The sequence below is a fragment of the Rhincodon typus genome, chromosome 18, assembly GCF_021869965.1.
Source record: "Rhincodon typus isolate 14 chromosome 18, sRhiTyp1.1, whole genome shotgun sequence".
Lineage (NCBI taxonomy): Eukaryota > Metazoa > Chordata > Chondrichthyes > Orectolobiformes > Rhincodontidae > Rhincodon > Rhincodon typus.
In genome coordinates this window covers 37,748,440-37,773,636 of record NC_063349.1, presented here as the reverse complement: position 1 = coordinate 37,773,636, position 25,197 = coordinate 37,748,440, and the positions used below count along the sequence as shown (strand labels likewise).

At 40.6% G+C, this 25,197-nt stretch overlaps 1 protein-coding gene across 1 annotated transcript in view; it reads left to right on the top strand.

Moving 5' to 3' along the window:
* The window catches only part of ppfia2 (PTPRF interacting protein alpha 2), a 349,413-nt gene that overhangs the window by 96,484 nt on the left and 227,732 nt on the right, over nt 1–25,197 (top strand). Inside the window, exon 4 of the mRNA XM_048607917.1 lies at nt 4,714–4,788. Within this exon, the coding sequence (XP_048463874.1) occupies nt 4,714–4,788 (75 nt within the window). The remainder of the gene's footprint in view (nt 1–4,713; nt 4,789–25,197) is intronic.

The window sequence follows — 25,197 nt, the reverse complement described above, 5'->3', positions numbered from 1 at the left end:
AACCCCCTTCCCCTCCCCCTTTTCTGATGAAGGGTCTAGGCCCGAAACGTCAGCCTCTCTGCTCCTATGATGCTGCTTGGCCTGCTGTGTTCATCCAGCCCTGCACCTTGTTGTCTCGGATTCTCCAGCATCTGTAGTTCCTACTATCTCCAAGTCAGAATGGTGTCTGGTTTGAAGGTGAATTTGCAGGTGATAGTGTGGTGTTCCCATGCATCTGTTGCTCTTGTCTTTCTAAGCGATGAAGTTTGGAGCTTTGGAAGGAGCTGTCAAAAGGAGTCATGTTGAGTTGCTGTGAAGTATCATGTGGAGGAAGTGGATATTTAAGTTGTTGATGGAGTGCTAATCAAACAGTCTGCTTTGTCCTGTATGGTATCTAGCTTCTTGAGCTACACTCTATGATCTCCTCCTTAACAGTATGGTAACCCATATGTACTTTTAACCAGTTTTAACAACTGGAACTGTCACTTTAAGAATTTGTTTATAACCATCGGAATCTTTCTGCTCGTCTACACTTTTTTCAAAATCATTATTTATTGTATGCTCTATGTCCATATTGGTTTTTCCAAGTAAATTACTTCAATTTCTTTGTGTTGTATTCCTGTTATTATGCCTCTACTCATTTGATCATTCTGGCTCGTATTCTGGAATCTACAAATGTCACCATCACCTTATTAACTTTTATACCATCTGCAAGTTTAAAATGGTTCTTCACATATTAATTTATGAAATGGCATTCATAACAATTGAAAAGAGTAACGGATCCAGAACTGACACTTGGTGAACACTATTGCAAACTGTTTTGCTGTTGACAAAAAAAGTCAATCGATTACCACCCTCTGCTTCCTGTTACTAATCCAATTCTGTATCCACATCATCACCTTTCCACTTAATATTATTATTTTTCAAGGACTTAATGATATTTTGGTCTTGTACTGCAGAGAATTTGGACTGATTTAAGTATTATTGGATTGACTGTGCTAAACTCCCCCATTGTGTGCCGGCTAGGGGTGTTGACCATGGTAAATGTGGGATTATGGGGATAGGGTGTGATGCTGTTCAGCAGGTCAGTGCAGACTTGATGGGCTGAATGACTTCTATCTGCACCGTAGGGATTCTAGGAATCTATGTTGACTCTAATTATAAAATTAACTGTTTTGATTTCTGTCAAGGCCAACAATTTAAAAAATAAAATTTCTAATGACTGACTGGAAATATCACACAACATGATTTCAGGCTTCAAGATTTTTACTTAAACAAACAAAAAAGTAATATTGACTAAACGTTACGTTTACAGGTAACTTTAGACTACTAAAAGGTCCCTCATTTAGCTTTCAAATCAACCACCCTCTTTACACCCTCTCCAGTGCAATCACATTCTTCCTGTGAACTCAAGGTTGGTGTTTAAAATTGTCCATTCATCAGCGAATTGACTTTACGATGGAGGAAAGGTCATTGATGAAGTAGCTGGGCATAAAACCATCTTGAAAAACTTCTGCAGTGATGTCCTGTTACTGAGCTGATTAACATCTAATGACCATGGCCATCTACCTTTATGCTAGGTAGCTTTTGCATCTGTTACAAATGCTTGTTATCTCTGTGTTTTCATACTGAATTTAAGGGGGAGAATTCTGTTTGCCCCTTAATATAAAGCATTGGAGCCAGGAGACATGCGAGTTTAAAATTCTCCAACATTTGTTCATGCACACATATTCTTATACAGTACAGTGAGCTATACACATATGATGAGCAAATGGAGACTAATGATTGATTTTTTTTGTCTACTGTTAAGACAGAGTCAATTAGCTCTGTTGGCTGGATGGCTAGAATCTGGTGAAGAATAAAGTGAATAGGGTAGTTTCAATCCACATACTGGTAGACAGTGTTAGTTCACAAAAGTCCAGCCTTCTCACCTTGCCTCATAATTATGTAGTTATTACCCTCAGGCAGTACATAACCAGTTGGCCCTCCCTAATGGACAGAGATGCCGCTTGTCCTCTATGGACTATGGCCTCTTAAATTACTATATCAAGACATAGCCACAGTGACAATTATAATTCAGTTGTAGCCGACTTATAAGCTAAAATTTAACGTGCGTTTTCTCTTAGTTTTACATCTAGGATTCCAGATCTTTTGAGTATATCATGCTTAATTTATATAGCAAGTAACTTCTTAATTGGGTAAAGTGTAGGGTTATTTCTACTTCAGCTATTCTATTCTTTACACAATGTTCTTCTCGGTGCATTCATTTGAATGAATTCATAAATAGATTTGGAAACAATTGCCTCACATTTCTATGGAGGTTCTCAATGGAAGAACAGTGTTTCGCTGGGGTTTCTGTTAAAGTTATGAAATGAGATTGGGAAAACCCTATGCAATTTTTCCTGCAACACGTGAAATAGTTTACAAAAATTAAGATACAGGTAAAAATATCATCTTAAAATAGTTTGAAAACAGACCAGAGTAATTGGCTATGTTTTTACACTGTACTTAATAGAACCTCACTGCGAAGTAAAGTAGCATTTGTATACCTTCTGAAATGTAATAAGTGCATACCTGACCTATTTTACGAAATACATTTTTTTGGTTTGTTGATGCCCTAAGTCCTGAATCTGTGTATCGTATTATTATTCATTGCAGTTATGTAAGACAATGGACCAATAACTTCTGCTGTTTTGCTTAAAAGTTAAAAGAAAAAAAAGGAGAATTAAAGGAAACAAAGGTAAGAAATGAAAAGAGAGAAATTCAACATACCGGTAGCCCAAAAAAATCTGATACTCACAGGGGCGTAGGACATTGGGTTCTATTGCCCAGATGCAATGCAACATTGATTGCAGCTAGGTGGGATTCAAAGTGCCTTGTAACTACCTACTCAGATTCATCAACAGGAAGGGCCTGTACTCCCTCAGCATTCTAAGGTCACTATAGCAGCTTCTTGTTTTTATGCACTCACTTTCCTGACAGCTACTGTAATTATTTCATCCTCTACCATCCAATACTGCCTCAATTATTATCATGAGAATGTGTGGTCAGGTCCTAGGGGACAAGGAATATCCTTTGAAGACGTGACTACTCATTTCTCTGGAAATCTTCAAACAGAGACAGAGACATAGAGGCAATTCAGCCAATACCACCTTCTCAGTAGGACATTGTACAAGCTTCTAAAGATGTGGCAACTGGACTGGTCAGATGGCACTCTCCAAAAAAGGTCCTGCTCTGTCATTGTGGGGGTCTGCTGCATCTTTTCTAAGATGGCTCTTCATGGAGCTCTAGACCTCAAGGAAAGTCATGCGTTGGAAGAAGAAATTTAAAACTGAAAAAACAGCTCATTAGTGGAAGAGGAAGATTTGAGAGAGGAGGGCAAAGTAAAAGCGGAGGAGGATGATATTGAACATAGAGGTGCCTCTGCTGTGCTAGGCTAGACTCAGGTTGTGAAGAGTTCATGGAGATACCATTTATATCAAGGATCTCCTGATTCAGCAATACTTCAACTGAGTCCTGCTGACCCAGGTTGAGGAGCACAGAATGAAACAGCTTCTGAGATACCTATATTAACACATACATGGAAATGCAGCCTAGAATATATAATCACTTAGCACCATGGAAGGAAGCTCATTTGACTTGTCCTCCCTGAAAAGTATCCTATTATCTCTTTGACCATCTCATGCCATTTTATTTGTCATGGAGATGTTAAAAGTAGTTCCAGATGATGACTTAAAGTGTCCTCATGTATGCAGTACAAATATAGGAAAACAGTGGGCAACGACAGAGAGAACATGCCTTGTGACTTTCTCAGTGCTTTGCACTGGACCTTTCTGGACAGTTCTTCACAATTTCTGACATTAGATTCAGTTTGGCAAAGAAGAGAGAGGCAGCTCTGCTTCGGAATTCAGGACATCACCTCTCCACTGACATCTTGTCTCCTTCTCATGCTGTGGAAAGTTTCTGCATAATTTGAAAATTTCTTTCTCAGGGCAACCAGCAGCCTCAGTTATGGCTGCCATGAGAGTCTAAATCAGTGGCATGCTTCTTCTAACCCACCTCCATTCCTGTCCCACGGTCTTTTTTTTTGAACAGGAAATACATCTTCATATTAGGTAAGGGCTCACACCACATGAAATCTCAAGTTTATTCAGTTTACTACCAGAGGCATGTTTTTGACCCAGTTCCTTTTTCCTGCCTCTGAAGTGAAAATCCAACAAATAGTATTTGATTGTCAACCTCACAACTTGATTCTTACCATACTATTTGCATGCTATGAGATAATCATAATTAGGTAGTTGAATTCAATTTTTTACCGTCAGTACTTATAAAAGGAAAAACTTGCATCAGAGAAATTATATTTTCCTTTGAATGCCGTTTGGTTAGAAACATGCTTGACAAATTTGAGTGCTGGTTTAAGTCCCAACAGTTTAAACTAAATATTGCTGCGGTACCAGGTTGGAATATTGCAGTATTATGCTTAGTTTATCAAAGAAACAGCCGAACCTGAAGTGTACAGAACACATCAGTACAGAATTAGAAGATACCCAAGACAGAGGCAAAAGTGGACTAAACTGAGAAATTTGGATGACTTACTCAGCATTAACATTGGACCTAATTAATCACGTACGGAACCATAATGTTGAACTACGTTAGTTCAATAAGTAGCACTACGATGCATTTGCACAAGAAAATGCCTACAATTTATACAAATCTGTTGTCTTTTGTCTGAAGGTGAGGGAACGTCTACGAATTGCTCTGGAGAGGGTTTCCACACTGGAAGAGGAATTGGCAGCTGCTAACCAGGAGGTAACAAGTTTAAACACAATTCTCTTCAGTTAGACTAATTTTGCCTTTATTTTACCACATATCATCTGGCTTACAGGACGATTTCATGAAATGTCACCAAATTATGAGTCATAATCAATAGATTCTAACCAAGCTTCACTGCTACCAACATGTGATCGCAGCAACTTATTATACCACCAACTGTAGAATCAAATGGGTATTGATAATAGGCAGGTATATTTGTTTGTGATGTTTCCCTTGAACCTAAACGGTGAAATGTATTATGGCCATTTACATGCTAGTTTATTGAGACAATGTTTGTCAGTACTTAGCTATTGCAGTCCTCATTTTGTAAAGCATTTAGTATTTCAATCATTTTTCTTCACATTTAACTGTAGTAAAACCAGTTTCATTTTTAGCAATCATTCTACAATTGTATTCATTGAATATGGAAGCCACACTCAAATACTCTGTGGGTAAAACGTTAGGCTACTGCAGGGAACATTTTTTTTCTAATGCATTAATGAAATGTCAGTGTCACTTACAAGGCTGCCTCTTACCAACTCTAATTGACCCTGAGAAGGTGGTGGTGATTCTTGAACTGCCGCATCCTTGCATTGTAGATATTCCCACAGTGCAGTTATGTAGAGAATTCTGTGATCTTAATCCAGAAACACTGGAGCAAAGGAGGTGTATTTCCAAGTTAGGGTGGTGTTTGATTTGGAGAAGGAGTCAGAAGTGGTGGCCTTCCATGGCTGAATTTTCACATTTGCAGTAAAAAAAACAGGAGCCAAGACTTTGACTTAATGCCAAGCAGACACTGTTTGGAATTTTGTCTGGACTGCTGCTTTAATTGTCATAGACAGGCTCCCTGTCTAATTAAGGGTGGGAGGTGGAGTCTTGAAGTTGCATTATTTGCAGAGTGATAGAGATCAAGTCATATTGTATAAAAACATTGGAACATGGGAGCAGGAATAGGCCATTCAGCCCTCAAGCTTGCTTTGTAATTCTAGATTATGGCTAATTCTCCAACTCAATTCTGTATTCCCACTCTATACAAGTTATCCCTTATTGTCATTAACCAAAAAGCTATCAGTTTCATTCATGAACTTAATTAATGACTGAACTTCCACAGACTCTAGGAAAAGGAATTCCAAATGTTCAGCATTCTGTCATTGAAGACTTTCCTCCTCATATCAGTACTAAGTGGCTTACATTTTATTCTGAGACTGTGCCCCTGGCACTAAGCCTCACAACCGGAGGAAACATCCTTTCTGCATCTACTTTGCTATTCTGTTTTAAGAAGTTTGTCAATTTCTATGAAATTTCCTCTCATTCTACGAAACATGCCCACCTTCCTCAATCTTGACTCATAGGTCAGTCCCACCATCCCAGGAATCAGTCTGGTTAAACTCCGTTGCACTCTTTATGACAAATATATCCTTCTTTAGAAAAGTGCACCAGAAAAATACACACACTACTCCAGTGTTCTGTACAATTGAAGCAAGACTTTGCTTCTGTATTTAAGTCCACCTGCAATTAAGGCTAGCAAACCACTTGCCTTCTGGATTGCTTGCTACACCTGTTTGCTAGCTTTCAGTGACTTATGAACAAGAATGCCTGGGTACCTTTGTACAGCAACGCTTTCCAGTCTCTCACCTTTCAAGAAATACTCTGAGCCCCCCTTCCTGCTATCAAGTTGGAGAACCTCGCATTTTGCAGGGCCCGGGAGATCAAAGAAGAGCAGCCTCATGATCTCAGAAGGTGCTCCAACACTAAAGATTTTATTGTCAGACACACAGCTTCGTTGAAGCGTCCCAGCATCAATGTTTACATAAAATGCATCTCTCCAGGCAGGTGGTGGAGCTGTGTGACATGCTTCGGCAGGAGTTGATGCTATTGGGAAGCAACATGACTTTAGCTGGTATTCAACTTTTTTATCCGATTTCTTCCAGGGATTATGTGGAAATTGTTTGGTCTCTCTCAGCCATTGTCCAATCACTAAAAGAAAGCCACAGAGAGCGTGTACTGTCAGGCTGACAAAAACATCAGGTTGACAATCAATCAAGCCAGAGCTTAGGAAGGAAGTTGGCTTCAAGGCCTTGACTGCAATCCTTAGTTGCTGGAGATAATTGACTATATTCATGTGGCTGTCAAGTCTCCCTCCGAGCAACTAGGTGTGTTTGTGAACACTCCTTGAATGTTCAAGTCATCTGCAACTACAAAAAAAGCATATCATGCAGTTATGTTGGGATTTTCTGAGAAACTAAAAACAACTCATACCTACTTAAACCAATCCAAATCCTTCCATATGAATGCCTTTGTGACTATGTCCTCAAGAACATGGATTTCTTCACTCACAATCCCGCAGCACAGGATAAGTAAAGTTGCTGCCATACAAGTACAAATGTCATCAAGCAGACTATTTAACTCCTACAGGTAAGTTTTAAAAGCCTCAATAGCTCGGAGAGAAGCTTGCAAAATGCCCCTTCAAGGACACCCCACAAGTTCACCAGCTGTCACCTATTACAAAACTTCATGCTGCAGTAACAACTAATGCTGGAACCAGAGGAAGGCACTGAGTGGAGGACAGAGGAGCGTGACTGTAGGGTGCTGTCCCATGATTAATAGAGCTGGAATGCGGAGCCCATGCACCAGTATCATGTGTAGGAGGGAGACGTAAGGTTCTCTGATCAGCAAATACATCACAAGGTCAGTGTAAGGTCCCACCAAAACAAGAGGTTCTCTTGCAGAGGCAGCCTTGATGACCTTTTAAAAGAGACCCTTACCAACTCTAAGAAGTAGGAGGAGCAGAAGACCACATCACCTGTTAACTCTATGCTGGCATTCAAGATGATTGTGGCTGATCTCGGGCTTCAGTTTCTCATCTGTTGCCCACAGCTATCTAGGGTAGGGAATTCCAAAGATTCACAGGCCTTTGAAAAAAGATTTCCTCATTCAGTCTTAAACAATCTGCCCCTTATGAAATTTGTGCTAGATTCCCTTGAAGAGAAACAATGCTGTCAGTATCTGCCTTGTCAAGTCCTTTTTTAAGCTTCATAGCTCATGTCAAGGTTTTGTCAACATGTGCTGTAAGGGATTCACTTTTACACAGTATCCGTATATGTGATTCCACATCTAGCCATTGTCAATATTCACCAGTCATTATAAGTTGTATCGCAAGACTTTTAACTTTCAGCATATATTAAAGGCCTTTGCATTGAACAAGTAATTATCATCAAGTGAAATACCAAGTACCAACCCATGCATTTAAGTGTTCACTTACTGTAATTTTTATGGCATAATTTCCCTACACCTACAGTTGGTGTGATGGTAGCTACCAACCTATTTTTGTTCTTATTCATGAGCTGGCTGTGCTTAGCATCCTGTGATACCTGACCCTGGCAAATTTGATGCCACCTACATTTGTGCAGGATTGACTCAATCATTGGACCAGCATTGATGCTTGTTGTTGTCATGAGAAAGGTTAAGGATCCATCTTCCAAGATCAAAGTGCCTTGAAAGGGACCATTATTACTTTTAGCCTGCCTTTTCGCAGCCTTTCCCCCTGTTCCCCAGCACCCAAGTCAGTACCTAGCAAAGGGAAGTTGAATAACTGGATAATCCCAGATGCTTATCATCAAGGAACATGCCATGCTGTGGAGGTCTGTGTGCAGCATTACATCTATGGTCCATTCATCCCACCATAAGTTTTGTCCTCTCTCAATGTGCTCTCATGGTGGAAAAATGGCACCAATCATGGCATAGATGGACATCTACAATGTTTGTAGATGGGAATGTAGTGCCTTTGGAAACTTGACAGATGTTCAGACGTTTCAAGTGGCTCCTTAAGCTTCTGCTTTGTTGATGGCACCTGAGATGCACCATCTAGATGAAGCTGAGTATGGGTAGGCCTTTCCTCATTTCTCAGAGGCGACAGCAGTTAGTGCCTTTGTTACCTCCTTCTGTACATCTGTGAGATCTTCAGATTATGCCTCTTCTGCAACAAAACCAAACGATGTGAGTTTATTTGCACTGGCGGAGAATACAATAGAATAAAATTAAAGTGTCCTGATATGACAGAAGTTTCGCTGAGCTGACAAGTGAACCAAGATGCCTAATTTCTTCCTCATCTACCTCTGAATCTGCTGGGGGGGGACATGATTTAAGTGAAACAGTGGCTCCATCAACCATGAGGATGACTCATGGCCCTTAATGGTCCTTAATCTGAAACTTCTTCTGGCATTGATAACCTATTCCATATAGCTGGCAAATGGTCGAAGGAATGATGGATGCAATAAGCACTTTACAGGTCTCTTCATTGCTTCCAAAGCTATCCCATCATCAGTGTCTGTCTACCCTGCTGCTGTTTATCCAATGACCATGCCCTCTGCCTCCATTGATGTCACTATGCTGATGAATGACTCTCCACCTCTCATTCATTAATGCCTTCTTGTATTGTGAGCAACCATTTTCAGTAAACACTGACATATGCTCTCTCATGGCTTATCAATGCTGGTCACTGAAGGACTGTGAACATAAATCATTTGCGTGGTATTGTGAGGTACACTTCCAACCATCCAAACATAGCATTCACTGATCTCTGACCATCAGGTTCAGGTGAACTAGCCATCTCAGTGACAGTGTTGATTTCTGGTGTTACCTAAGCATTAGACTATGACCTGGCCTCTTATTTCATGGGCTGTTTAATTCATGCTGTGTTTCCAGTATGCAGTCTTAAGTGCCATTATCTTTCAAGACAGCAAAAGCACATTAAATTTCTCTGGTATTGGATTCATATTCTTGTAAACACTTCACAGCTACTGATTTATCCTCCTATTTCCACCCATGCTTTCTTCATTAGGCTTGCTTGCCTCCTCTCCTTGAGTGCGGGATTTAGCAGCATCAGATGTTGAAGTGACCTTTTCTTGTGTTGAAGCAATTTCTCTGTAATCGCCATTAATCTATACCACTTCCTTTGAATGCCTGATGCTGCAGACTTCCATTTAAAAATGGCACTATGACTCATCTGCCATCTGAAATAAGTCCATGAAGGCCAGTATCCCATCACCAAGTCACCCTTTAGTTTCACGTGCATTGCACATCATACTGACCCAGCTAGCACAGAGCCGGCTTTTAAAGTGAGGAGAATCCTTGACACACTTATTCAATTTTTCTTGTTTTTACTACTACTGTAAAATGGTAGTGCTTATTTTATCCCCAACAACACCTATGTAGTGTGTGCATATGTGCAGTGATTCAGTAAGACGACACCATGTGCAAAAAGCTTTATTCAATATTTCCACCACCAGGCAAACTCCCATGTACTAGTCAACCATTAAAAAGCAAAGCCTGATAAGGGCAATGCTTACATGAAGAAAGTGAAGGGGAAGGGGAGGGATTAAGTCAAAATAGAATTGGAAGGGTACACTCTTGTTCATATCTGTCAGCTAGGACATCCTGATTGGAACTGATTAACAGCCCCAATCTATATATTCTACAAAATCCAGCTGGCTGACCTCATTCCAATCACTACACCCCTTCTCCTTTGAGTCCTGGGACATAGGTCCATTTTTTCCCTGTAGCTTCTCAGGCATTTTCACACCAGATCCAGTTCCTCCAACTCTGCCTTGGATACTGGCGGCACGTACCGGACTGTAGCCATTTCCACCCAAAGTGTCTTGGCTGAAACTCATCTTCAGGCGGTAACAGGGTCGAGGCTGCGACATCTGCCGTGTCCATCTCATCCTGAGGTTTCTTCGACGCTAAGTGAAAGGGGAGAACCCACAGGTTTTGACAGCCTTGCTGGATGTTCTGAGGGGCCAGGTGTATTTTACTCCTGCCTAGTTTGCAAGGTTATAGCTTTCATGTGGTCCAAGTGCTTGTTCAGGACCGCCTCTCCTACCTGAACTTTGTGCATCGCAGTACCTGACACCTCAAACGTGCCTCTTACTTAGGCAGGGCCATTTCTGTGGTTTTGACACCAAACTTTGTCCCCTGAAGTAAACTGCCGCTCTCTCACTGGAGTCTTGTGTCCAGCATTGGCATTCATGCTGCCATTCCACCCACCTCCTCAGGTTTGGGAAGATCATGATTGACCGGGTTGAGTCTTCTCCCCATGAGCAACTCTGCTGGAGCTATCTCTGTAGTTGTGTGAGGGGTGGTACTATAATCAAACAGGAACCAGGACAGGTTCGATTTTTTTTTTTTTTTTAAATTCTGTTTTGGTTGTTATTGCGGGGAGGGGGTGTGAGGGACCAGGACAGTTTGATATCGAGTGAAACAGTTGGTTGTTTCTTTAAGCCTGCTCTTTCTGCCAGACCATTGGAGGACGGATGGTGTGGTGCTGTCCTTACAATGCCGAATGCCATTCGACTTTGGGAAATATTCAAATTTTCTGTTGTGACCAACACCTCTGGGAGTCCGTGTACTACAAAAGATGCTCACAGCTTTTCAGTCTATGTCCCCATGTTCGATGAATTGAGTCTATGCATGTCCAACCACTTTGAATGGGTATTCCCAATAACTAAGAACATAGAGTCTATGAATGGACTGGCATACTCAACATGTTACTGAGTCCAGCCGTTCACCCAGCCATTCTCATGAACGTGGGGGAAGCTGCTAGCAGAAATTTTTGTCCTTGGCATTCGGGGCACTGCACCACCTATATGGCTATGTCAGCATCCAATCCTGGCCACTAGATATAACTTCTTGCCAACATCTTCATTTTGGAGAACCCTTGTTAACCATGGTGGTGTTCAACCAATATTTGTCAGTGACCTTTGAGGATAATCACTCTTGCACCCCATAATAATATGCCATCCTGTGGTGAGATCTAGTTTCTCTGGGTCCAAAAACATTTCAATTCTGATTGTGATGGCCCTTTTCTTTCCCCCATCATTGCCAGATGATTTAGTTTGGCCAGGGTGGGTTTTTTTTGGTTCCACAGATAATATTGTTGGCGGTGAACAGGAGGGTGTCCAGAAAGTTTAAAACTAGAACGGACTCTTCTAGGGGTAGCACCACCAGTGGTGTATCAGCAAGTGGGAGAGGGATCACAGCATCTGCATTTGCCACTTGGCCTTCCAGAAGGTGTTCCAACTTGTCATTGTATGCACTCATAAGAGCACACTGCTGAATTTAACCTGAAGCTATGGGCAGCACGGCCCTATCTTCTTTAAGTAGCCCTACTAGGGGTTTGTTGTCTGTTACTATCGGTAAAGTTAATAAGTTGTCAAAGATGTTGATGGAACTTTGTCATACCAAAGAGGACTGCCAAACCTTCCTTCTCTACTTGGGTGTATCTTCATTTGGCATCAGCCAAAGTCCAGGAAATATTCCTCCCCGCTGGGCCAGCAGTGAGCCAACAGTGCCTGGATACCATACAGGGAGGCATCGCATGTAAGCAACACATCTCACTTGGGATTGTGCCAACATTTTAGATAATGATAGCTGTTTCTTCACTTCCTAAAGGCTAGGAGACAGTTTCCAAGGCTGACCCTTTTTCAATAGGGAAATGTTATGGTGTCAGGATGGAGACCAGATTACGTCTGAATTGTCTGTAATAATTCACCAACCCAAGGAAAGACCTAAGCTCTGGTACAGGCGTGGGAGCTGAGGCACCTTTGATTGCCCCACTTTAGCCTCCATTGTGTGTAACCTGATCTCATTAACTCTGTAGTCAAAGTCGGTCACTTGGGATGCCTGTAACACACACTTGTTGCTCCCAAGGTGTACCCCTGCCTTGGAGAAATCTTTAAGCACTATGTCCAAATTGTCTGAGTGCTCTTTATTGGTCTTTCCAGTTATTAGCACGTCATCCAGATAAGTGGCGACTTGGGGTAAACCTTGTAAAATGTTCTCCATTATCCACTGAAAATTGGCACAGGCTATTGAAACTCCAAGAGGCAGTCTTATATAATGGTACAAACTCTTATGGGTACTAATTGTAGGATACTTCTCAGAATCCTCATTTAATTGCAATTGCAGGTATGCATGGCTCATGTCCAGCTTCGTGAAGGACAGCCTCCTGGCCAGTTTTGCATATAAATCCTCTATACAAGGGATTGGGTATTTATCCAGCTGTGAAAAGCAGTTCACTGTTTGTTTGAAATCCCTACAGAGGTGAACCAACACGTCAGGCTTTACAATCAGTATGACCAATGCTGCCCATTCTGCAAACTGCACTGATTTGAAGACTCCTTCAGTTTCTAGCCTCCCAGTTTCTGCCTGTACTTTTGCACCTAAGGCAAATGGCACTGGGCAGGCGTTAGTCCCTAGAGCTCCCTGAAAAACTGCAGGGTATTTAATTAGGACTTCACTCAGGCTGCCATTTTCTAATCGAAATTGTTGAGCCAATCAAATGGAATCTTTCTGAACCAGTGTTGCCCCATCAAGCTTGGGCCCGAACCTTTTACTACAATCAGTGGTAAATGAACCAGTGCTTCTCATAAAAGACAAAATTATAGCCTTAATCTGTAGGGGTTTCCTGATTTGATAAATTTTGATAAAGACTGGCTTCTCAATCACTGATACAACTGCACTGGTATTGACCTCCTTTAGAACTGGGTGGTCATTTGACCAGACATTATTTTGGTTGGTTCTGATTTAGATGTTGCTAATCAATTTAACTGTTCCAAACCAGATGAAGGTAGACTTTCCAGGTGTGCATGCTCCTAGATACCAGCCTATGAGTTCTCATACTCAGTTCAGGCCTAATGGGACTCTTTTGCTGCTGCCTTAAGTCAGCATACCAATAGCAACTACAATGGCCTGTCAGCCTAGATCCTTAAGAAAATTTTAACCACTTGGCTGAGGCTTGGTTTTGTTTGGGATTTTGCTGTGGGCTGACCTGGGGTACCTTGGTTCAGGATATGCCCTGAGTGAGGCTCTGTAATTGGCTTTACTCAAGTGGTATTCCCCAAGCTCAGTTGGCCTGGTGAGGTTGTCCACTTCCATTGGCATACCATGCAACTCATAAGCTCCACTTGCCACATTTTGTAATGATACAGCTAGTTGTAGTGCCTGTTTGAAGTCCAGCTGGGCTTCAGCTAATAGGCATTTTTCATGGTCACATCATTCATCCCACATACCAAATAGTCCCTCAGCATCTCACTTAAAGTTAAACCAAAATCATATGCCTCTGCTAGTTGTCTTTATCTCAAAAAAATCCTGATATAGATTCTCCTGGTTCTCAAACTGTCAAGCAAAACCAATAGCATCTCCGTATTAAAGGAGGCTTCCAATCATAATATTCCTAAGCTAAATCTGTAAACTCTTGAAAGGTTTTCATATCTGGTACCTTTGGGAATGTCAGGCTCCTAGTAACCGAAAAAGTTGTATCCACATATAACAAGGTGTAGAGCTGGATGAACACAGCAGGCCAAGCAGCATCAGAGGAGCAGGAAAGCTGACATTTCGGGCCTAGACTCTTCTTCAGAAGAATGTGTCCACATGCTGTCAAGAGACTTATTCATTGCTTTTCATCTTCCCCATTGTCATTTGCCCAGAAGAAATAACACATTCTTTCCACATACCGAGCCCAATCTTCAAAGGCAGGATCAAAAGGTCAAACTTCCCAAATAATGGCATGATGCTAAAAATACTCACCCCAATTCAAAGATGACTGTTACGAGTGAATCTCTTCAGGGGCACATCTTTCTCTCATCTCCACTGAAATAACTCCACAAAGGCTGGTTTGCCGTCACGCTTTATTTACACATGCATAGTACATGACACTGACCTAACTAGCACAGAGCCAGCTCCTACAATGAGTGGAACCCGTGACAGTCCTGTTTATATCTGTCAGCCGGGACTCCCTGATTGGACTAGATTAACAGCCCCAATCAGGGAACTCATATTCTATGATAACCACCTGGCTGACCTCGTTCCAAACTCTGCACCATCCTTAATTAACCAACTGCTCTACCTGCCAGCCCCTAATTTGCTCCTTCTCATATTATTGCCAGGAATATCCTACCAGCTTGTCATACATATTGCCAACCCAGATATCCCTTGATCAATAAACTCAAGCCACATTTCTGAAATTAGTGTACTACTTGTACCAATGTATTAGCAGCTGTGGAGCTTTATAGCTCAGAGGAAGAAAAATGCCACAAATCATAAAGATTTCTAAGTTTTGAAAATTAAACCTTCCACTCTCCACCCAAATTCCCAAAAGAGTAATGCCAGCCTTTTTCACATATTTGCATCATCCCTTTTCAAACTTTTTTTTCATGGGATTTGGCCTCCTGATAGCTAGTGGGGCATAGAGGAATACATATGGAGGCAGATCATGAAAAGGTGTAAAAACACTACAGTTGTTATTATGAGTGATTTAATTTCACCAATATTTACCTGGCCCTCCCTTAGTGCCAGGGGCATGGATGAAACAGAATTTGCTAGGTGTATCCGGGGGAGGGGAGGAGGGGCGCGGTTTCTTGAAACAAGATGTAGATAGTCCAAATAGGGAAGGGGCCATACTAGAACTTGTATTGGTGAATGAACCTGACCAGGTGATCGAAGTTTCAGTGGGGGAGCATTTTGGGAACAGTGTTCACAATTCGACACATTTTAAGATAGTTAAAGATAAGGATAAGACTGGCCTTCAGATGAAATTGTAAATTGTACGGCTTAAAACAGTATCAGGTAGGAACTGAAGAAATTAAATGGGGTGTGCCATTTGAAGATAATTCCATATCTGACATGGGAGTCATTTAAAGGGCCAGCATGTTCCTGTGAGGACGAAAGAGAGGTTAGAAAGATTTGGGAATCTTGGCTGACGAGTGATGTTGAAATATAAGAAAGGCAAGATTCATGAATGCTGAATGGTAAGAGATATTGAAATTTTAGTCAAAAAGTAAAAGGAAGCATATGTAAGGTTTAGGAAACTGAAATCAGACAAGGCCCCTGAGGAATATAAAGGAAGCAGGAAAGAACTTAAACAAGTAATTAGGAAGCTCTGAAAGGGACTATGAAATATCCTTGGCAATTAGAATAAAGAGAAGCTCTAGGCATTTTGTATCAATATTAAGAGCAACAGGATAACAAGAGAAAGGGTAGGTCCACTCAAGGACAAAGGAGAAAACTTAACATGTGGAGCCAGAAGAAATGGATGAGGTCCTTAATGACTAATTTGCATTGGTAGTCACCAAGGAGAAGGAAATAGATGATGTTAAGATTAGGGAGGGGATATGTTGATATTCCAGGGCACGTCAATATTAAGAAGGATGAGGTGTTGGGTGTCTTGAAAAACATTAAGTTTCCAAGGCCTGATTGGATCAATCCCAGGATTCTGAGTGAAGCAAGGGAGGAGATTGCTGAGGCCTTGACAGAGATCTTTGTTACCTCTTTAGCCACAGGTGATGTCCTGCAAGACTGGAGAATAGCCAATGTTGTTCTGTTGTTTAAGAAGAACTAGAGGGATAATCCAAGAAACCATAGGCCGGTGAGCCTTAGATCAGAGGTTGAGAAATTATTGGAGAAAATTCTTAGAGACAAGATTTACATGCATTTGGAAATGAATGGACTTATTCGGAATAGTCAACATGGCTTTGTGTGGGGGAGGTCTTGTCTTTCAAATTTAATTGAGCTTTTTGGGGAAGATGATGATTGATGAAGGTAAGGCAGTGGATGTTGTTAAACAGACTTTACTAAGGCATTTGAAAAGATCCCTCATGGTAGGCTGGTCCAGAAAAGTCACATGGGATCCATGTGCGTTGGTAAGTTGGATACAAAAGTGGTTTGGTCATAGCAGACAGAGGGTAGTTGTGGAGGGGTGTTTTGCTGACTGAAGGTTTATGACAAGTGGTATTCAACAAGGATCATTACTGGGACTTTTGTTGTTTGTATTTTACATATATATATATTATATATATATAAATTATTTGGATGAAATTGTAAGTGGTCAGTTTAGTAAGTTTGCAAATGACACAAAAGTTGGTGGAGTTATGGTTAGTGTGGAAGGTTGTCAAAGTATATAGCAGGATATAGGTAAGTTAGACAGAGAAATGGCAGATGGAGTTTAATCTGAACAGGTGTGAGATGATGCATTTTGGGAGGTCAAATGTAAGAGGAAAGTATGGAGTAAACGGCAGCAACCTTTAAGAGCATTGATATACAGGAAATCTTGGGGTGCAAGTCCATAACTCCTGGAAAGTGGCAACACAGATGGATAAAGTGATAAAGAAGGCATACAGAATACTTGCCTTCATGGTCAGGGCATTGAATATAAAAGTTGGCAAGTCATGTTGCAGCTATAAAAAACTTTAGTTTGGCCACATTTGGAGAATTGTGTGCAGTTCTGGTCACTACACAATGGAAGAATGTGGAGGCTTTGCAGAGGCTGCAAAAGGTGTTTATCATGATGTTGCCTGGATCTGAGTGTATTAGCTAAAAGGAGAGGTTGGACAAACTTGGACTGTTTTTGATAGAACATCGGAGGCTGAGGGGCGACCTGATAGAAATATATAAAATTATGAGAGGCATGGATAGGGTGAATAGTCAGACGTTTTCTCAGGGTGGAGATATCAAATATCAGGGGGCATAGGTTTAAAGTGAGAAAGGGAAAAGTTTAAAGGAGATGTGCAAGGCAAGCTTTTTACACAGAGTGTGATAGGTGCCTTGAATGCACTGCTAGGGCATATAGAAGAAGCAGATACGATAACAACATTTAAGAGGAGTTTAGACTGATGCATGAACAGGCAGGAAATAGAGGAATATGGATCATGTGCAGGCAAATGGGATTAATTTTAAATGGCATCATGGTCGGCACAGACATGGCAGACCAAAGGGCCTGTTCCTGTGCTGCACTGTTCTATGTTCCATGTGAAAGTCAGAAAAAGCCAGAACTTAATGTCTATCTCTAACTGACCTTGAGAAGGTGATAGTGAATGGTGAGTGGCTTCGTGAACGGCTGCAGTCCGTTTGGTGCACCATGGAGCAAGTTCCAAGATTTTGACTTAGTCACTGAAGAAATGGCAATTTTTTTTAAAGTCACAATGATATTTGTCTGAAGGCTCATTTTCTAAAAAAAATTGCAGGTAGATGTCAGTGTTCTAACTCTGCTAGAACAGCTCAAGTAGTGTCATAGCTAGTTCTGAAGTAGAGGTCTTCAGCACTACAGCTAGGATGGCCATTGTTTTTCCTCATTGTGCTCAGCTGTTTTTTCACACAGTAAATCAAATTTGCTGAAGACTGGCATCTGAACTGTAAGGAAGGTCAAGATGAGGCTGGGGTGTGTCATACATTTGGCCTTTTTGACTGAAGATAGTTGAGGTCGACAAAAACAAATAGTTACCCTCTTTGAAATGAATTGCAGAAATAGATGGGTTTGTGTAACTGAAAATTATTGCTTATCTGGAGTTCTTCTGGCTTAGTGATAACCATGAGAAGTCAGCAAAAAACACGACAATCCCCAGATATTTGGAATTAGATTTCACTTAAAATTTTATTTCTTTTAGAAAGCAGACAATTTGTTTCACTATCTAACTTGTTTATTTTTGAGTTAGAAATATTCTTGATAATAACATTGATAAAATCAAGCCAAGAGAGAGGAAAAGCTGGAATTTAATAGAATTATGTTATTATAGGAATCCTTTCTCCATTACTTATTGGAAATGTTAATTTAGCTACTGTGCTTGTTAAATTTTAAGTGGGAGGGATTTGATATGAATGAGTTAATGTTCTGTTGATAACTTCACTGACAGTAAATTCCAAGTTTATATGTTAAGATGCACAATGGTTTCACCACATATGGGTGAGCAAGTGTGAAGTATAGGGTAACGCCTGGCAATGGCAGATGGCCTGATGATAGATATCACAAGTGTTCAGATTATACCACCATGTTCTGTACAGTGCATCCTGTCCTGCAGTAAATCTGTGATGACTCATCTCACAGATTCTGAATTACAGCTGATATATTAAAGGTGCTGATTTCTTTTGCATGTACGACAATAAATATGCAGTACAGATTATTTGTCTGCAATATAAGACATTTGTTTCAGCATATAGCACGTTATTCCCTGAGTTCTTTATAGATTTTTGCTCATTATTGAGGATTTTTAAAAAACTAATTATATGGCTATTTGATTGCAGGCAATTTATTATACTATGGACGTTGGCAGTTGGTTGGATGCTGTATGTTTGTAAATCATTTGACAGTTAAATGCAATGATTGCTAGATGACAATTCAATGGAATTTACTAAATATTTACTCCACTAATTAGGAGGGTGTTTGGAAATATTTTATGTTTTGCACTCAAGCACAATTGTTAGCCCTAAAACCTACATATTCATTTAAGAATTATGTGAGGTCACAGTGACAAATGTTATATGTGTCATTGAACAGAATCTTCCTGGTCCGCAGGGCCAGGTTCATGGGGCAGAATCATGAGGAACTCCGTGGAAACTGATGTTGGGCAAGTGGGCGAACATGTTTTTGTAATCTTTCTGCAGAGGCTACTTGCCTAGCAAAGGTGGGGTTAAGTTGCATAATTATGTGTCCATATTTGAGCTTATTGGGGAGACTGATGGCAGGAGCTAGACCTACTATAGCAACCTTCTCAGAGTCGCAGGCATCAGCAGGTCATAGCCACTGCTTCCAGTCAGCCTCGGGTGGGGTTTCACGACTGTGATCTTGGTTTATTTTGTTAAAATGAAGCTTCTTCAGAGAGTGCCTCAAGATGGAGACACCCTCCCAACAGTGACAGTACCCATATCTGCTGGTGAGGTTCTGTACATCCAAGGCTGTAAGTCCTTTGATTGGTCCTGCCACCTCATTGGCTCATCCAACAACCTTAATTAGATGCAGACCCAGAGCCGGCATTTTGTTTGACTACTCTGGGCTGATCTCCAACCCAGGTGCCCTGACAGACAGAACAGAATCAGGACTCACGTTCAGTGCCTAAGGGCTGAAGGTCACCTCTTTCATTTTATACAAATTGCAAAAGTTAGTTTCCAATGGACAGTACAATTAAGAAACTTTAAATGCTTAGATGCACAAACTTTCTTAACTCATACTGGTGGCATGTTCGAGATAAAAGTTCCATGATTCAGATGTTGAAATTTTTTAAAACTTATTTGACGTGCTTGGATAAATAGTCTCATAAGTCTACCAACTGTAGCCTTGTAAAGTAAACTGCTGAGAATAGTAGGATTTCAATTAAACCTTACTTTAGACTTCATATTTTATAGTAAATGTTTTCTACATAATATATATTTTGCCATTGTGAGACTGCCTAACTTTTATGCAATTTATAACAGTGGCAATTACTAACAAGCCAAGTGAAATCTCATTCCTTGGACATTCAGACATGTCCTAAAATCAGCAGATACACAACACGTATCTATGAAATAGGCTCAGTGACCATGCAGAATTCATTATGGCAGTGTACTGTAATAGAGCAGGCATGAGATGAATCAGGAGTAGGGCATTCGGTCCTCTAGCCTACTCCCTACTCTGTCATTTAATAAAATTGTGGTTCATCTGATTGTGGCCTCAAATCATGTTCTTACCGCCACCAATAACCTCTGACTTCTGTTTCAGTCAAAAATTAATCTACTTTTGCCTTAAAAGTACTCAATGACCCTGCCTTCACCATTCTCTGGAGAAGAGCGTTCCAAAGGCTTGTGAGGCTGGAGACAAAAAAAAATCCTCTTCATCTTCATCATAAATGGGCAACCCTTTTTATTTAAATGGTATCCCCTGGTCCTAAGTGTCTCTCACAATGGAAAACATCATTTCTACATTCAATCTGTCAAGTCCCCTCAGGATCAAGATCAGCTTTATTTTTCTAAACTCCAAAGGATGAAGGCCTAGCTTGGCCACCTTTGCCCATAAAATAACTCCCCTATCACAGGTATCAGTGAAGTGAATTTTCTTTGAACTGCTTCTGATGCTTTTCCATCTTTTCTTAAATAAGGAGGCCAAGATGCCCCAGATGTTACCTCACCAATGTTCTGTACAACTGTGACGATACTTCCCTATCTTTGCATCCCATTTCACTTTCAATGAATTACAACATTCTGTTTGCCTTTTTAATCACTTGCTGTACCTATGTACTAACCTTCTTTTGTGATTCATACATCTGCACATCCAAGTCCCTCTGTCCCTCAGCGTTCTGCAGTCTCTTTCCTTTTAAATAATATGCTGCATTTCTATGCATTGTGGCCAAGTAGACAAGTTCAGCCATTTAGCCAGAACTATCTGCTTACAGGGTATTTGCCTGTTTATGGACAAAAGGGACAGGAAGTCAGAATCTGTAACAATACTTAGAAACAGTGAAATCACAGTGGGCCTCAATCTTTTGTCCCAGCTTCCTTTCAGGGTGCAACTGTTGATAATAATCTCATAGTGAACTGCTAGACCAGGAAGGTAACCAAAGTTTTCTATAAAAGGAAAACATGAACATCTCCTTGCATATTGGCATAACAAAAGAGGACAAGAAAACCTTCATTTTGCATGCATGGCAGATTTATCAGGATGACTGTACTCATTGCCTGCATACTTCCTGTTGGCAGCCTGTTATTTTTATTAATTGTGTGAGATTCCACGACTTACACTTCAAACGTCTTAAGATGTACTTCATTTTTTATTACTTTACCATGAGGGATTGTCCTTACCTTGCAACACCTACAGGGGGGAAAGCAATAAGAAGAGGAAGAGGGCAAGGAAGTAGAGGAAGAAGTGAAGGGAATGGAGCTGGTGACCATCAGAGCTAATAGCTACCCAAGTCACCAGAGACAAGCTCAGTTGAAAAGTGCTGCTTCCCATTCATCATTGACCATCAGCCCCTCAACCCTTACAAAAATAATAAGAAATTTCATTTATATATCTCATCTGTATGGTAAATTATGTGCAGCTTCTTTACTTGAGCATAGTCCAACAAAATTTAACACTGATCAAATAAAGAGATAAGCTTTAAAGAATGTCTACATAGAGGATTGACAGAGATGTTTCAGGATGGAATTCCACAGTTTAGGACCTATATTGCTGAAGGCATGACCATCGATGCAAAAAGACATCAAAATCAGGAATGACCAATTTTGCCAGAATCTAATAATAGCAGAAATCTTAAAGTGAGGATTGGAGGGAGAGCCGAGGCTGTTTTACCTAGAAAACGTATCGGTTTGCTTTCCCTGACTAAAATCTTATGGATTTCTTTCACATTTCACCACAAATGCAAATACCTGCACCAGATGCAAAGACTAAATTTATGAAACTAATTACGCCAGTTTTGAGAAGTTCCTGTTTTCAACATTACAATGGCGACTACATTTCAGTTTGAAAGTCACAATACAATGTATGTCTTTCCTTCTAACCAGAGGATCCTATCAGATGTTTTCAAAGTGGCTGTAGACTTATTGGTGTGAGGCTGTTGAGCATCCATTGAAAATATATCATACATTCTGAATAATGACCTGATGTAGCTCTGAGTGAAGGGAGCCCAGTTTTACACTGGAGCAATTTGGACCCACTTATTGAATTCTATCAATGAAGTCACTGGTGGCACATCTAGCTGGTGTCATTGTTTTTACTTTATTCTTCATGGAATGTAGATGTCGCTGGCTAGCCCATCCCTAACTCATATCTCACATCTGGAGTATTGTGTCCAGTTCTGGTCGCCTCATTACAGGAAGGATGTGGAAGCGTTGGAAAAGGTGCAGAGGAGATTTACCACGATGTTGCCTGGAATGGAGGGGATAGGTCTTACGAGGAAAGGTTGAGAGAGCTAAGGCTTTTCTCTTTAGACCGACGAAGTACGAGAGGTGACTTGATAGATGTGTACAAAATGATCAGAGGTATAGATAGAGTGGACAGCCAGAGACTTTTTCCTAGGGTGGAGGTAGCTATTACGAGGGGGCGTAGTCTTAAAGTGAGTTATCCTTCCTTTTTGCTTCTTTCATAGTCTGCCTTGAACTTAAACCCTCCTGCACACATGCTAACCTGCTGCTTACCTTTTTATTTACCATCATACTCCCTGTCATTTTCCCTTTCCCTTCCCCCCAACTCACTAGTTTATAGTCCTAGTGACCACCCTATTTATCCTTTTCGCTAGAACACTGGTTCCAGCCGCTGCCCAAATATATTCCTGGCAGCCCCCTGGTCCTCGCTGTCGCCTCTCCCACTGCTGCTGAAAAAAAAAAGAGGTTAGTGGAGTCGGCCTCATTCGGGGCATTTAAGCAGCTATTAGATAGGCATATGGATGATAGTATAAGGTAGGGGTGGAGGTTAGATAGACCTGAGGTTTAGGGTAAAAGTTCGACACAACATTGTGGGCCGAAGGGCCTGTACTCTGCTGTTATGTTCTATGTTCTCTGTTCTAACTGTTCTTGAGAAGGTTTTGGTGAGTCAGCTTCTTGAACTGCTGCAATCCACGTAGTAGGTACTACCACAGTACTGTCAGGAATGATGTTTCAGGATTTTGACCAAAATACAGTAAAAGAGTAGTGGTATAGTTCCAAGTAGAGATAGTGTGGCTGGAAGGGGATCTTGGAGGTAGTGATGTTCCTATGTTTGTTACCCTTTTCCTTCTGAGTGGATGAAGTGAAGTTAGAAGGTACTGTCAAAGGAGACTTGATATGTTGCTGTATATCATCTTTTATATCTCATGAAAATAATTACAGCACAGAAAGATGCAATTTGGCCCTCATATCTGTACCAACTCTCTGAAATAAGCAATTGACCCAGTGCAGTTATCCTGCCCTCTCCCAGTAACCTTACAAATTCTTTGTTTTCAGATAATGCTTTGATTGAACCTGCCTCCGTCATATTTATTAGGCAGCACATTCCAGATCTTAACCACTCACTGCATGAAAACATGTTTCCTTATGTTTCCGTTGCTTATTTTTAAAATTACCTTGAATCCCTGCCCTCTCATTCTTGATCCTTTCATAAGAGAGAACAATTTTTCCCCAGGTTTTTTGCATCTAGACCCATCATGTTTTCAAAAACCCTATTAAATTTCCTCTCCTCCTTCTCTTCAAGGAAAACCATTCAAAATGTATTCAGTCCATCTACATAATTAAGTTGCTCATCCCTGGATCTATTCTTGTAAATATTTTATGTACTCTCTCTCTAATGTCTCCATATTTGCCCAGAACTGGATGCAATACTTTAGGTAAGCTAAGGTGTTGTGTATATATATAAATCCTTGCTCTTATCCTATATGCTCCTATTAATAAAGCCTAAGTTAACGCATGTTTTATTAACCACACTCTCTCCTGCCCTATCACTTTCATTGACATATGCACGTATACACCCAGGTCCCTCTGCTCCTGCATTTCCTTTAGATTATTCCCTTTACTTTGTGTTTTGACTCAGTGGTCTTTCCACAGAAATGGAACACTTAATGCTACTCTTTATTGAATTTCATCTGCCATTTCACCAATTTGTCTATCGATGCCTTTTGAAGTTCTACATTATCCTCGTCACAGTCCAAACTGTTACTGAGTTTCATTATCATCTGTAAGTTTTGAAATTATGCTTCTTTTGTCAGGATCTAGATCATGAATATATTTCAGGAAAAGCCTTAACGCTGACCCCTGGGGAACTCTATTACAAACATTCCTCCACTTTAAAAAATATCGATTAACCTATTCACTGATGCCTATTGCTTAATCTATTTTGCATCCATGTTTCTACTGTTCCTTTTATTTCATAAGCTGTGATTTCACTTAGAATTGTATTGTGTGACACTGTATCGAATGTTTTTTTCAGAAGTCCAAATAGACTACATTAATAATATTATACTCATCAACTGTTACCTTTTCAAAAAACTCCAGCACGTTTATCAGGCATGATTTTCCCCTAACAGATCTATGCTGGGTTTCTATTGTTCACCTACATTTGCCCAACTGGCTATTTTATCCTGAATTATTGTTTCTAGAAGCGTCCACCAATGGGTTTGTCTTAAACTCATTTTTTGTAAAAGTGTGTCACATTTACAATACTGCAGTCTTCTGACACCAGGAAGATTGAAGAATTATTATATATTTTGTACACTACAGTCACTATGCATTGATGGTGGCACAATTGAATGTTTAAGCTAAGGGTTGGCACGCCAGATGCTGCCAAGTTTTTTTTGTGTTGTTAGAGCCGCAGTCATCCAAGCAGTTGGAGTGTATTTAATCACACTTTAGTGTCATAACGTTGATTTGATTTGATTTATTATTGTCACATGTACCTAAGTACAGTGAAAAGTTTTGTTTTGCGTGCAGAACAGGCATAACATACAAAGATCATAGAGTGTTTGGACAGAGCAAGGAATACAAAGTTACGGCTGCAAAGAAGGTGCACAAAAAGCAAGATCAACATTAGATTTGAAATTTGACAGGTCCATTTAGAAGTCACATAACAGCAGGGAAGAAGCTGTTGATACAGGTATTTAAGCTTTTATATTTTCTGCCTGAGGGGAGAGGTTGGAAGAGGTT